General features: G+C 41.3%; 2 protein-coding genes and 1 non-coding gene across 4 annotated transcripts; 2 read left to right on the plus strand and 1 right to left on the minus strand.

Annotated features, from left to right (window-relative positions):
- The first annotated feature begins 217 nt into the window (after window positions 1–217).
- On the plus strand, window positions 218–5,444 carry LOC6626454 (SAM50-like protein CG7639). Its single transcript, XM_015173918.3, has 5 exons — window positions 218–384; window positions 3,331–3,918; window positions 3,993–4,104; window positions 4,434–4,992; window positions 5,049–5,444. Exons 2-5 carry the CDS (start codon window positions 3,404–3,406, stop codon window positions 5,198–5,200), a joined length of 1,338 nt encoding a protein of 445 aa, XP_015029404.1. The 5' UTR covers window positions 218–384; window positions 3,331–3,403; the 3' UTR covers window positions 5,201–5,444.
- On the minus strand, window positions 772–14,392 carry pcs (SH3 domain-binding protein parcas). 2 transcript variants are annotated; one of them, XM_002049646.4, is made up of 4 exons: window positions 13,782–14,392; window positions 2,885–2,947; window positions 2,647–2,824; window positions 772–2,584 (listed from the first exon to the last, which is right to left on the minus strand). In XM_002049646.4, exons 1-4 carry the CDS (start codon window positions 13,821–13,823, stop codon window positions 1,374–1,376), a joined length of 1,494 nt encoding a protein of 497 aa, XP_002049682.1. In that variant the 5' UTR covers window positions 13,824–14,392; the 3' UTR covers window positions 772–1,373. The 2 variants fall into 2 exon arrangements, with proteins under 2 accessions (XP_002049682.1, XP_070065689.1); XM_070209588.1 differs by lacking the exon at window positions 13,782–14,392 and adding an exon at window positions 11,290–11,349.
- On the plus strand, window positions 10,843–10,924 carry TRNAL-AAG (transfer RNA leucine (anticodon AAG)). Its single transcript has one exon. It is a non-coding gene; the product is annotated as a tRNA-Leu (tRNA).
- Window positions 14,393–14,965: the final 573 nt, after the last annotated feature.

Below are 14,965 nucleotides of genomic sequence, written 5' to 3' on the forward strand. Positions count from 1 at the left end.
TACCGCGACATGTTATCAATGACTCATATTAGGTTCTCCATTGTCTATTATAAATAGAACAATAAAAATATTTTAGCACTAGCCCAACAATATGTTATATTAACATAGCGTCATTTATAATATTATGTAACATTCTAGACATGGGATATTCGTGATGTATGTGTGTGCACGTGCCTGTAACGGTTATACATATCGCACATGTCTCGCATCTCTAGTTGATTATTAGTTGGTGCCGCACGCGTGCGTTTCAAGTCGAAAGAAATTTGTTAAAAATTGTCTGGCAATAGCGCCTTTCAGTTTGTTTATATTTTATAAAAATTTCTAACTGAATCCGCCAAATTCGACTGTCGCGTGTGGCTAGCAAACGCAGTGGCACAATATCAGGTAAGTCTTTCCAGAGCCATTGGCTTACATAATTTTCGGGCTTTTGCGGGCCAAATTTGTTTTGCTTCTATAGATTTGTGTCAAACTGCAGGCAGCAAGTGACATCATACTTAATTATAGTTCTTAGGCGCCCGAAACTGCAATAGCTAATGAGTTGCATACTGAATACTATATAAATCTTTAGTGGAGCACTTTTGACCGAAGCTAAGATATTGAATACAAACTAAGCATGGATTCCTTCCAGCAGAACCTTTAGTCGATTATGACAAGACAGATCCCATGTCTACGCAGGAATATAAAACATATATGTGTGTGTGTGTGTGTGTGTCAGTTAGGACTCTGGATCTAAAAGCTTTTCAGTGTCTCAAAGGGAAAGACTATTTGGCATTTCAATTACAATGTAAATTTTTATTTTTTAAATTGAAAATTGTTTTTGTAACTACACAGAAATACTTGTATTTTGCCAACTACTTTGCACTTTTCCACTTACATCCTTCACAAGGTTTGAGAATTTCGCCTAAATGGCTAATTGAATTCGTTTCAGTTGCATTTCTCATTTTCGAACGGGTGCCCTTTTCTTTTCGCTTTTCTTTTTCATTGTGTTATTTTAGGCTAAACTATTTAGTGCATGTGCCCATTTTCGTTTGCTCTTTAATAAGTGAGTTGCGTTTGTTTTTTGTTTTTGTTTTGTTTTAAACATTAACTTAAAGCTGCTTACTGTTTAGTGCCTGTTTTGAAGTTTGCACACAAATGCAGGACACTCAACTTTACTCAACATTTATGATACTTAATAGATACGAAAATAGATGTAGATATATATGCAATATATATATATATATATGTTTGTAGGCAATATTCAATATTCAGTGTGAACTAAATGCGTTTCATTCACTTGCGTTCACGTTTACGATTCATTTAATATAAACTAACTTTAAATTTGATATACGCGAAACGACCGCAGAGTTTCTAGAGAGGAGCTGCCGCTGCTGCTATTCGAGGGAGCGACGTCGCAGCTGCCTGCGCACGCTGCCCATGGCAGCGCTGCTGCGGTCGAGCAGCTCGTTGGAGAGCCGCGCTAGCAGGGGCAGCTCTCGCATGGAAACATTCACCGATGGCAAGGGCGCCAGATGCTGCTGCAGCTTTTTAATGGAGCTGGCTGGATTGCCGGGCTGGTGCTGGTGCTGCGGCGTGACGGGCAGGCTGTGGGCAACTGAGACGGCGGTGTTGATTTTGATGACAACATCTCTGGCATCGACATCGTCCACGTCGCTGTGGCGCTTGAGCGCCTCGGCGCCCAGAGAATCTGGTCGTAGCTCTGTGGACTTGGCACGCTCGGTTTGTTGATGCTTGGCGGCTTCCTTAAGCATCATCAGATGATCGAGCTTGTCCACCGTATCCTTCAGCTCGTGCTCCCACACATCATTCTGCTGCTGACCGTCGCCGCCTTCGATGGGTCGCACTGCGAGTATTTTGACCTTTTGGCGTAATGCCTCCAACTGGCGTTCATCGACAACGCCGCGGAGCTCGTTGCCCAGCCCTGTATCATCGTAGTCGCAGACATTGTCCTCCTCCGCCTCGTCCTCCGTTTCGACAGCGGACTGTGTGGTTGCGGTGCCAGCGCCCAGAGACATTTGGCTGCCCGCTATCGATGGATAGTCGCACTTTTCCAACTCAAGCTGGAAATCTGGCAGCGATGGCAACGCACTGGAGGTGGGAGTATTGAGTTCGGCGCCTACGCCTGGCTCACGTGGTCCAGGCGGGGGTGGCGAGCCGCTTAACGCTGGATAATCGCCGCGCTGCCTGTGTATGTCCTCGCTGATGCGCTCCAGATTGCGCAGGGCCGTAGAATAGGTCGTCTTGGCACAGCCCACCTGCTGCTGGAGCTCCTGTATGCGATTCTTTTGGGTCTGCAGCTGATCCTGGCAGACCTGCTTCTCCTCGAAGTACGGGCGCGATTTGTTAATGCTGCGCCTGAAGCGATCCTCCAGCTGCTGCAACTTCTGCTCGGCGAGGTGAAAGAGCCGCGTGCGTCGCTGATGTTCCGCATGGCAGTCGGCCTTCTGTTTCTCCGCGTCCATTACCTTCTGTGTGGCATGATTGAGCATCTCCTGCCAGGCATTGTCGAACTGCCATTCGTGAGAGTTGGACATGAAACGCTGCTCGGCCAGCGCCACCGTTTCCTTGGCTGCCGCATGGATTTCTGTAAAAAAAAAACACTATCCATTAGCACGAGCTCCAATTGGGATTTGCGTATGTGGTCACCATTGGCACGCTGAAATTTGACTGCCGCCTGTTGGCATTCGATTTGGGCCTCGCGTGCCTTGTCCAGCGCCTCGTAGTAGGGACGCGCCTTCTCAATGCAGCTGCCCAGCTTCTTGGAGGAGAGCTTCAAGCGACGTGTCGACTCGTTTAGCAGTATGCGAAACGTCGAGTTCGCCTCCTATGAATGGATAACACATTACTGACTGCTGCCTTTGGGGGCACATTAAGCTTTAATTACCTCCAATTCAATTTCCAGCTTATTAATCTCATCCGTAGCACTATTGAGATTCTCCAGTTCAATCTGAAAACGAGATCATCTTTATATGAGGAACACAGTACACCATTTCTTAAACTGATTGTTTTGTTTGATTCAAAGAGACTCCAATTTTTGACAGATTATTCTCGAATTTTATATATTATTACAAAAAAGTATGTTACGTCAAGTATTTCATGTGTCGCATTAAATTATGGCTCTAAAAAAAAACAGGAGAAGAGTATTCCAAGCAGAAAGAAACCTGCATTTTTGCACATACGAAAATCACTTTGCTAAAATATGTTTGCTTAAGGATTATAGCTTACACTTTCGAAATGAAAATTATTTCAACTATACTTTGTTTTGTTTTCATATTGTTACACGCGTGGCTCCCTTACAAATATGTAAATATATGTTTATTTTATTTGCAGTTGCTGCCAGCCAACTAACACCAACATCATCAACACCTGCCCCACCAGTTCCTCCACTGAAGAGCCCACAGAAATGTCCAAGTCGCCAAATGGCGGGTCCTCGCCCAGGGATCCGAACAGTAAATACGATCTGAGCAAAATAAATGCACGCGTGGATCGGGTGAACGTGAGTGGCCTGCTCCGCACCCACAACGACTATGTGATGCGCGCCGCCGAGGGGCTGTTCAAGGCGAACAACTTTCAGCAGCTGATGCTGGAGGCGATGGCGGCCAAATCGTATCTGCATGAGCTGGGCATATTCAAGGATGTGAGCGTGCACATTGACATTAGTCGCGGTGCGGATGCCTCGCCCCAAGGGTATGAGGTGACGCTCAAGGGCAAGGAGTACACACGCATCATGGGCTCGGCGGGCACAGAGATTGGCCAGAACGAGGGCTCCCTGCGCACGGAGCTGACCATACCGAATATACTGGGCCGCGGCGAGAGCATATCACTGCAGGGCAGCTACAGCAGCACCAGAGCAAACGATTTGCAGCTTAAATTCTGGAAGCCCTTCTTTCACACGCGCTTCCGAGAGAATCGACCCGAGTAAGCCACCAATTCTATAGCTTAGAAGTTAAACTCTGTGTTAATATAATTAATTTGAATCTCTGCCCAAATAGGATATCGTTCAGCATATTTCGGCAAACAGATCGATATGACATCAGCTCGTTTCAGACAACTAATCTGGGCTACTTGCTGGACTTCAGCGCACACACAATGCTGGGCGTGGATGTAAGTTGAACTAGGATAATACAATTTCCTAAAATTGCAGGCATTTGTCAGAGTTGATCAACTGCATTTCTATAATGCGTTTCATATTTAACGCCAAACTTATAATACCTTCTGCAGAGGTATAAAAACCAAAACCATTAACATTTGTCTATTAATATAAAAACAGCTGTTAACATTTGTCTGTAATTCCATAAACAGCTGTTAAAAATAGCTGCCATAACAGCTGTTAAAAGATAACGAAAACCCATAACAGAGTCTTAATGACAATAGCTGAAAAACTCGAATGCCGAATTGTAATTCATCTTTTTCTACTTTCTACTTCTACACAGCTCACACACTCTCTGCAGTATGAGAACTCCATCAGGGACGTGGGCCTGTTGAACAAGTCGGTGCCCTTCGCAATTCGCGATCACAGTGGACCCAAATTGGCATCGCTGCTGCGTTATTCGCTCATCTTTGACAATCGGGATGCCAGCGTGTTTCCCACGCGCGGCTTTCTGCTGAAGTCCGTCAACGAGTATTGCGGCTTGGGTGGCAACATTGCGTACACCAGCAGCACGGCGCACGGGGAGATGAACGTGCCTCTCTTTGCCGGCCTGGTGGCACAATTTTGTGCACGGGTCGGCGTCCTCAAGGAGACGAAAAAGACCACAGTGCTGCCTATTAACAATCTATTCTACTGCGGCGGACCGCTGACTCTGCGAGGATTCAAGTACGGCGGCGCCGGGCCAGTCATCGATGGCACGCCCATTGGTGCACAAACGTTTTGGTGCACGGGCGCACACTTGTGGACACCGTTGCCGTTTGCAGGCGTCTTCAAGGGCCTGGCTAGTCATTTTCGGTTGCATTTCTTTTACAATATGGGCAATAGCAATTCCTTTACAACGGGTATGTAGACAATGGATCTTAACTCAGAGCAGCTTCAACTATTTCTTTATTCGCAGACAACATGCGCAGCGCCTTTGGCTTGGGCCTAGCTGTAAAACTGGCCGAGCGTGCTCGGATCGAGCTGAACTACTGTGTCCCGGTGCGTAGGCAGAGCACTGACAAGGTCTTGAATGGTTTCCAGTTTGGCATTGGCTACGAGTTCGTCTAAATCTAAGAGTTAAATTGCAAGTGTACTTAGCCATAGAAGCCTGAGAGTCCCCCACGAAAGCAAATATGCAATATGTAGCTGCCCAACAATAGTCACTGTTCAATTTTACTCAATGATATCTTGTTGTATTTTCTTTGTCAATGCATTTTTCATCCTAAAATTAATTTGTAAACTAGAACATTTATTAAGTATAGTTTATAAGGAGTGTATATAAAAACATAAAAGGTTCAACCAATAAAAAATATATTTAAAAAAAAAATTGTTGAACGAAAAAATCGCATATTTGTATTTTAATGCAGATGAACCGATCGAACGCGGTTCCCGGTTCGAAGACCCCCCCTTGTAGCGAGTTCCATAATAAACAGAACATTTATTTAAAGAAAAAAAAAGTAATGTCGTTTATAAGTCTAGTGAAGAGCTCCGCTAAACAATGAAGTAAACGCGTACCCTCCGTGGAGTGATAACAAAACGTGTTGCTATTGCCCCATGTGAACATGAAATTGCTTTTTGAGCAGCAAATTCCAAAGCAAACCTAGGGGCACAGATACATTTTTTTTTATAAAAACTCGTCGTCCAACGGACTCGAACCCACCCTCAGCGCGCGCGCGCTCTAAAAACACCATCGCGCGCGATCCGCAGCTCAACGTACATCACCACTCTAACGTCTGCAGAGCAATCAGCACAGCGGCTATTTAACATAGCAGCAAACAGCATGTAAACTAACATTTCCGCCTGCAACAGCTGCTGCATTGCCCTAACAGAGATGAATGATGTGAATGTGAACAATACAAAACTTATGGCTGAACGAATATTCATTATAGAAAATTTTCCATGTCATTTAAGCGATTTAAGTCTTAATAAAACGTATAGCTTACAAATTAATTATTGCTGAGCATTAGACTGACACAGCATTGCCGCGCTCAGTAAGACGAATGTGAGTGCAGGGAGCTGGCAAAATATTAATTCCCATAAGTGACATGGGAAATTTGCTCAATTTGGCATAGGTTTTATTGCATCGTTGAAATATTCCCTGCTGCTGTTTACGTGATACGAGGAACTGCTCGTTGAAAATGTATTTAAAATTCCCAAATTGTTTAGCCGGCGGGCGTGCACCAGCTTCGTCCATTGTTATGGATCGCTGAACTGCATGCGGTTACAGTTTTTGTTTTGCTTTGTTGTGGTCGTAAGAAAAAAAAAAAACAAAATAAACTGGTTTTAATTATCATATTTTTCGACTGAATTTTGTCTGCCAGTGTAACCATACGAGATGGTATGTGTATGTTTTTGTATCAGCTTTTATTAAGCTTGTCCCAGTTTGATTTTTATCGTCGTCGTTGGGCATTTCTTCACATACCGGATGTACAAAAGGGGCATGTAAAGGTGAGAGAGTGTGTATCTGTGAAAGAGCGTGTATCTGTAACGGAGCGGACCAGCGCAGGGCAAGTCGGGAAGCTGATTGATTTAAAGGCCAAGACGAGCGCGCAAGCAGCTTAGACCGGTTTATGTTTACCTTTCGGCTGGCCCCTAAAAACTAGTTTCACATGCGCTGCAGAAATTTCAACAGTTGAACTTTCCAGGAATTCGCTGGCATCTGGCCATGGCGATGGCACAAAGGAGGTGCACGCTTTTTGCTCTGGCTTTGGCTCTTGCTGGCATTTGCCTTGCTGCAAAGTGCTTGTTAATTAAAACTTTTTCATCGCATTTGGTTTTCAGGCTTATTAACCGGGCCGGCGCTTAACAATTTCCTAACAATTTTCATGCGCAACATGCAACAAAACATAACGGAATATAATGCTAGTTAGTTAGCAAAAGTTATTTTCCAGTTAGCGAGTTGGCACCCGGGCGCCACCTAGCGGCGCAGACAACGCACTAATTAATTCCGTCGTGTGCAGCGGCCCTAAAAGAGGCAAAGACCTCTCAGGCAAACACAATTATTCAGTCAATACGCCTGAGCCTGTCATCGTACAAACTATCTGACACCGCAATTTGCATTGTAAAACCCCAACCAGATGCTAAATTATTTATTTACCAACCAGCTGTACTTACTTATGGATATGAGCACGCAAAAATATTTGATTGTCAACAATGAAGAAGCAACAAAATATATTTATTGTGGGTAAACTGAATGCATCAGAATATTGCTCGCAAATATTTGCGCAACTTTTACGTAGCTCCATTTTTTGCGAAATACTTCCCAATAGCTAAAGAGAAGCACTCAAAGAAGTTGGGGAACATTTGAATATATTCCAAGAATAAAGAAACCTAATTATGTACATACATATTCCTCTTTAAAGACAGCTATTCTTGAAACAAGACAAACTCAGCATTGCTGAGAAAATAAATGTTGCAATAACAACTTAGAATATCAAAAGAGAAGCAAAGTAAAACATAAAACTAGACAATAAAAAGAAAAGACTTCAAGTTGGGTTTATGTTAATACATTTGTGTATCTAACTTTCTATATTCAAGAGAATTTCGAGAAATTCCAGCAAGCTAACAAATTATTGATTAATTGATGCATACGTCAATTGCTTAAATGTTAAAGCTTCTCCCGCTGACAGGGTCAAAATTACATAAAACAGGGCCTAGAGCAGGCGGCAAACGTTGGCCAATCACGCGATGTGCCGACGTTTTTTGCATTCATCAAAGCTGGCAGGTGCAAGCCACAAAGGGCACCAGAGCTCAAACTGAGTCACAGACTATATAAATCAAATGCAAAAGGTTACAAGCGAAGCGAGCCACGTCCACGTCCAAAAGTATCTACAGCAAAGCACATTTCGAGAGGGAACACGTCACCTTCTCGAGCTGCGAATTTAACAGACACGCGGGCGCCCCACACAAACTGCCGCCAAAGTTGATGATTACGTTTCTCTTCTTTTCGACATTTAAACAGTTGATAGACAGCTCGGAAGGGAGGAGTTAACCAAGTTGTGTAACCTGAGCGTAATGATAGCTGCTTCAGCAAGTACTTGCCGCTTGAAGAAACCTGGCAATCTATTTTGGCGAGAGCGAAACAAAAGTGAAGCTTACGATTGGAAACGGGCATGGATAGCAAAAGAGATGGCAAAGGAGCGAATGTCAGCATAAAAAAAGTTAATATTCTTATAATATATTTGTCTAAGATAAAAATAAAAGAATATATAAATGATTTCGGCAACATTAAGTCCATAAGTTTCTAACTTTTCTTGTTGCAAAGCTCTGCTGAAAAATAATATTATTTCAAACTACAAACTCGACTCAACAAAATGGGTCTAAAAAAATTAATAAACTCGCGCTGATAATAGATGCGTTTTATCATTAAATGTGTGTTTATTTAGCCTAGACCTAGAACAAGAAACATCTGTGCAAAGCTTCAACAGCTCAGCTTCCACAAAGATGCATCTGCCGCACAGCTTCTCGAATCGCTCCGAGTCGAGTTCTGTGACCAAATTACAAGAGTAGAATTATTCCACGCAAAGCCAAAGCTGGCCATAGTATTTTTCATTAGCTTATTAATTTGACCCAAACTCGCAACCATTGAGTACACGCCCCTGGACAACTGGAATGACGCCAGCCCGGCAACTGTGGCAGGCAGACAGCCGTTCGCAGCTCGGTGTCCGGAATCAGGCTGCTATCGAGTGGTGGCGTGATGTCTTGATGCCTAGTCCTAGGGCCTGGGCCCAAGCTGACCTGACCTGACCTAGTTGCGGTGGCCTCGCAACGAGAGCTGCGTAAACATTTGCAAACGGGGCAGGAAATGCGAACCGTCAGCCATATTCATCGATTTGTTTTTAGCGACAGGAGCAGCAGGCAAAGTGGCACAAAAGGACATTCAACTCGATCTCAGGTGCTTCTGCGTCATTAACAACCTAATGCGACATGCATACATATGCATAAACATACACACATACGCATGTATTGGGGGCAGCAGAAAGTTTCAGCTCAGCTCTGCCTGAAGTGTGCCTGGCAGGGCAGGGCTTAAATGTTTTAGCCAAAACTAAACCAGCACAAGTGTTGCCGTTGTTGCTGTTGTTGTTGCAGGTAACGAGAAAGTGTTGTTATATAAAGCAGAGCATGCCACCGAGAGGCTCCGTGCCCTGGAGGCAACTAAGCGTAAAACGCAATTGACCGCAACAATTTTAATTAGCCCAAAAGTTGAACCCGAAAAAAAAAAAACAGAAACCAAAAGTTATGTCAACAAAAAGAAAAATCCGCCAATGAGAAAAATATCTGAAGTTGAAGATTTCAGCACTTATAAATTAGAAGCTTAGTATCCAAAGTCAAACAAAACAGTTTAGATAAGATTCTGTTATTGAATCTAAAAGCTTATTTTGCATATAAGAATAAGTTTGCATTTTCTAAAGTGAAAGCCAACCAAACAAAATGAGGGTTTTGTGTTCCGTGGAATGCTAAGCTAAATGTTTGTTATTTTATTTATAAATAAGATTTAAATGGTTATCCTAAGATAGGTAGAAAGCGCCCTTCGGTTAATCATAATACAGCTCAGAAATAAATTCAATAAATTCACACTGCGACCTGCCAAAATACTTTTACTAAACTCTACTAAAACTCGGTTGCAAGTTTAAAGCAGCTTTTTTCTTGAAGTGCCAAAAGTCTAATGGCTTTCCGCTATTTAATGAGAGAATCATTTTCTAGTCTTAATGCAAGTGACCTTTGAAATTTAGCAAAGCTCTGCGGAAATTGCATTTAAGCCTTTCGCAACTTTTCAAGTTCAAGTAATTGCAAACGAATTTCTGTTGCAAGAAGTTAACAGCTTGTGAGAGCGATAAGATTAGTCAGAAACTCGAATATGATTGATAACACGAGGTCGACAAATGTTCCCAGTACTTGTTAAGATTTCTGTCTGGAATATCATTTCGATTTATATAAACCAGAGACAACACATAATGAAATTGCTTGGCGCATTGCTGGCGGCAATGGAAATTAATTAATTAAAGCAAAACGCAAACAAACAAAAACAAAAGCAAATTGTGTGCGGTAACCGCCGGCAAAATGTTGCCACAGATTTCTGTTATGCACCATTGAAGAGGCAACTGCTGAGGGCGCCTCAAAGATGCCGTCAAATATACAAATATGGCAAACAATTTGCGCTGAGACAACAAACGGCCAACGAAAATGAAAGCAAGTTTTTAAAACCGCATTGAAAATACACTGTGATATTTTATCATTAGCACAACAAAGGCTAAAATCCGAAAGAGCAACAAGAAAAAAAGGTAATAATTATTATTGATTATAATATAAAAAAAAAAAATGACAAGCCAAATGATAGTAAATCTCATTAGTAGTATTTTTAATGGGTCTGCCGAGATCCGAGTTATTTGAACGTCAGTTAGATCATCTTGCTTATGAAATTTGTCAATTGAGTCTGAGTTGCATTTAAGTGCGAGCGAGACAAACGCATCCGTTTAACTTTCAATTGCCGCACTGACGCGATGGTGAGATTGAGATAAAAATAAAAGCAAGCGGGGGCGAGAAATAAGGCAGCGCACGACGTGTGGGAGCGTTTCCCATTGTTGCAAGTGCAAGGCAACAAAAATCTGTTTATGTGCGATTGTTTTCATTTTTATAAAAAGTCTCAACAATTTAGTTAAGTGCGACAACGAAAAGTATGAGCAATATATTTGAGCGACACTCGGACACGGGGTAGCGTGGCCGAGCGGTCTAAGGCGCTGGTTTAAGGCACCAGTCTCCTCGGAGGCGTGGGTTCGAATCCCACCGCTGCCAAGTGATTGGGATTTTTTTTTTATTAAATTGAAAAAAGAAATGCTCAGCAAACTTTGCATCGATATACGATCTTTGTTTTGATATATGCGATAGATATTTTGTACAACATTCCTCCAAGCCAGGTAATTAAGCACTTGCACGTTTGCATTTAAATTCTTTTGTGCTATCCCATTTTCTTTTACTTGCAAGCTAATCAGTTGCTATGGTCATTAGTTTACAACACACTCTGAGTCATTAGTATACCTTATAAGTACATACACCGACTTGTATATGACTATAACTTATATATATATATACATATGATTTGTCAGGCAAGCTTTATGTGATTCATAAGTGTTTGTCGTGTTCTTTATATCGCGTCTCACCTTGCTGGCAAATAAGGTGTCCAGGTATCGTGTTTTATTAGTCATTAGCATAAATTTGGCTAGACATGGATAAAGTTTCCTTTCGTAATCAAATTATCAAGTGGAACAAGGTAACGCAGCGATATTGTAGGCAAACTCAATTTTTTCACAAGTTTAAATAAAGAGAACCGTGGACGATCGATTCTGACCTCGATGCATGATAAAATGCAAATCTATAATATGTATTATTCATTAGCCGTAAAATGCAATTCGTATTTCTATATTTTAGGAATCACCTTATGGTGATTTCATATTTTATCACTGATAGTATTATTTTTTTATTTTATTATAGCAGTTTTATCGTATCAGTGATAAGTGTTAACTAATTGCACAGCTCACGTTGAAGAAAGTTTAAATACGCTATAGAAGAACGAAAAAAAAAAAAAAAAAAAACTTCCCCCACACACATGACCAGACTTTGGCCGTGCCGCACTTGACGCGTGTGAGAGGCAGCGGTGTTTGCCAGACTTAAAAACAAATTCGGTTGATCGCAAATAAAAACAATAAAACAGCTGTCCAAATCGAAGATAAAGATGAAAACAAAGCCTTTTCGTATTTATTTTGCTGTTGTCTTCTTTTTGCGCTCTTTGTCGCACGCCCGCAGACGTCATCAAGTGTCTTGTCCTCTATTTATACACATTGTCTACTCATTCGCTAAAACCTACCTCTCTCTCCCACTCTCACCGTCTCTCTTGCTCCCGCTATTGACGTGTGGTCGACATCTTTGATAAGACAACGGCAACGAAATTGCACGCGCTATAAATTTCATTGATAAACAAACTCAGCGCGCAACAAACAGGTGCCAACATAAGAGGAAGTGGTGCATAAAGCATAGAGAAGCAAGCTACCAAAGCGCAGCACATAATGAAATACATAAATAAATATTTATGATCATTTTAGTGTATGTTCGCACGTACATGTATGTATGTACATATATACAAAAGTGTTTGAATGTATTAAAAGGTTATTTGGCAATATTCGCTTATATGCATAAAACAGGTTTTTTTTTCGAAGAAGCTCGAATTCTGTATATGCGGCAAATGCGTAAATTCTTTTTCCCTATATTCATCTGCTGTCTCACTCCCACACACACACACAATACCGAGTATACAGACATGCCGAACGTTCCAATCAAATCACATGCCTCTCTACATCAATTTTTTGTAAACGGTTTTCGCAGCGTGGGATCTATTTTGTGTATAGAAATAGACAAATGGCGGCCGGGTGTCAAATTGTTGAACTTGATGGGATTATGATTATGATTATGAATAACTTTTTAATCAAGCATAAGAAATACCAAAAAGCATTGAACTTTTAACTGAAATTAACATTCCCAAATTTGATTATTGCTTCAAATCAAACAATGCACGGAATGAATCCAACACGCGCAGAGAAAAGACATGAGAAACGACGAAAAATAAACTAAACAAATTAATTTATTCAAACTGCGCACGGGACTCTTAAAACCGACAACACAAATACAATATTTACTTTTGTATTGCTACGGGCACAAATTTGCGCATTTGTTTTCATCTGCTTGCGTCGGCGTTTTGGCATTTCCCTAACTTATTAATTTTATTCATGCCATTGCCATACCTAACATTCCCATGCGAGTTATGCTCTCCCGCTTCCACAGCCTGGGCCGCGCCTAAGCGCGAACAACTGCACTCTGTTTGTATTTGGTCACACAAATCCAATGGCCACACACTGCGGCCACACTGAGCACACGCACACAGTAGAATATGTATGTACGAATGTGAATGTGAGCTGTAAAGTACGCACAAAGGGCATACAACGCAATTACTTGGAAGAGGCAACAAGACAAAACTACTTGACAAGGACACGAGCATTTGTAAGGAAGGGAGGAAGCGGCACAGAGTCTATGTCCATGAAATGCGTAGAGACAAAAGCAACAGAAAAACGTTGTACAGCTGTTTTGTCAAGTACTTAACAGCGGTTCACATGAATATTTAACAGTTGCATTAAAGGAAGCGCACAATTTGTTTAACTGCCAGGCAAAACGTTATGAAAATTGATTTTCGCTGTTGAACAAATCAAATAAAACGACTAAACGCAGTCAAGCGTCAAGCAACAAATGCGCATGCAATATACTAAATAAATATGTAAATGTAAAGTGAATAACTAACGCCGCCTTCCTGTAAAAGGCTTTGCCAACTGTCAAACTAATTAATAGTGCATCAGTGAGCAAGAGAGAGGGGGAGGGGGAGGGCGAGGAAGAGGGAGATAGAGCGCCACAAAATCAACTAACAAACAAAGACCAGGGAGACAAAAACAACAATAAAACTTGTCAAGGCAACAACAAACAGCTGAGCATTGTTGTATTTTTTTTCTTTCTCTGTTTGTTGTATGCGCTTGGCAGTGCCTGGCACGAATGATGACTGAGGGTGCGGGTCAAGGGGGGGCACACACGTGCATTTTGGGTTTGGTCTCACCTGAATTTGCGGGTCCAGCTCGCTGTCTTCAGTATTTGACATTTTGCACCACGAGCAATTTGTTGCTAGCCAAAGCCAAGTTTTTAATTTGCGACAACCTTTTAATTTCAATTTCGTTTCACTTTTGTCGCCAGCTGCTGCTCTGTTTGCGCCTTTTTCAATTAGTTTGCATTCGCATTTTCACTTGCATTTATTGGCCAGCGTAACTATTTGCCTTTTGCTCTGCCTGGGGCGCTGCTTTGTGGTAGAATTTGGTTGGGCAATAATCACAAGTGCGTCTACATGTGTGAGTGGGTGCTGGCAAGATTATGCAAATACTTTTCACATTGGGAATTTGATGAATTTTACGAAATGTACGAATAATAATAGCATTTGTTGTTTTGCGTTGTTTGTGTGATGCAAGAAAGCGAACGAAAGGGGCCGACGCGAACGGAATCTTTACTTCAGGATATATATTGAGATTAATATGTATAACTGTGGGTACACAATTCTGCTATTGTTTTATTTTTTAATTATTTAAATTTAATTTGTTTGTTATTGTTGATATAAATGCTAAACACTATCTTAAAATTATTGGAGCGTCCGAACGCGGTGTAAGTGAAAAGCAGACTCAGTGTGACCGTAAATGGCTAGCACTAATATACCACAAATGGTTGCGATTATCGATACCCATCGATATAGGTCGTAATATTGTCGTGACTCAATAAAAGGTGGAGTCGTTCAGTGCGTGAGGAGCAATTCTGTTTGTATAAATAATGTTAAGTGAGGAGTCGTATGTAAAGTGTGGAGTCAAATTGCGTATTACTGTTAATAAAAACATACCATTCCAAATTGAAAATTGTAGGCGCGAAATTTAAAATGTTGTTTTCTGCTTCCATTATATGCTTTGCAATTTATTTTGAACTCTTGAATAGAAATATAGCGTTCACTTTTACTATGAAATTTTATTTTAATTGTTTTCGTTTTGTTTTGTCCATTATGTGCTTTACATGTTGTGTGATTTCTTTTGCATTTCAGTTAATATATATATATATATGCATATGCTTTATGTATACTTATATGTTTTTTTTTTTATTCAATTTCAATTACTAATGATATGCGCACCAAAACAAATTAACTTAGCGCAAAAAACTGCATTACAAATGAAAATTTCGAATGGAAACGAAAACAATTCATTTTTCACT

This window comes from Drosophila virilis, chromosome 5 (assembly GCF_030788295.1).
Source record: "Drosophila virilis strain 15010-1051.87 chromosome 5, Dvir_AGI_RSII-ME, whole genome shotgun sequence".
NCBI classification, from domain to species: domain Eukaryota; kingdom Metazoa; phylum Arthropoda; class Insecta; order Diptera; family Drosophilidae; genus Drosophila; species Drosophila virilis.

Coding starts and splice junctions, on each gene's coding strand:
- LOC6626454 (XM_015173918.3), top strand. CDS start 3,404: ATGTCCAAGTCGCCAAATGGCGGGTCCTCGCCCAGGGATCCGAACAGT. Junction 3,919..3,992: donor TTCCGAGAGAATCGACCCGA/GTAAGCCACCAA, acceptor CTGCCCAAATAG/GATATCGTTCAGCATATTTC. Junction 4,993..5,048: donor TAGCAATTCCTTTACAACGG/GTATGTAGACAA, acceptor CTTTATTCGCAG/ACAACATGCGCAGCGCCTTT.
- pcs (XM_070209588.1), bottom strand. CDS start 11,340: ATGCTAATGACTAATAAAACACGATACCTGGACACCTTATTTGCCAGC. Junction 2,948..11,289: donor ACACCTTATTTGCCAGCAAG/GTGAGACGCGAT, acceptor TCTCGTTTTCAG/ATTGAACTGGAGAATCTCAA. Junction 2,825..2,884: donor AGCTGGAAATTGAATTGGAG/GTAATTAAAGCT, acceptor ATCCATTCATAG/GAGGCGAACTCGACGTTTCG.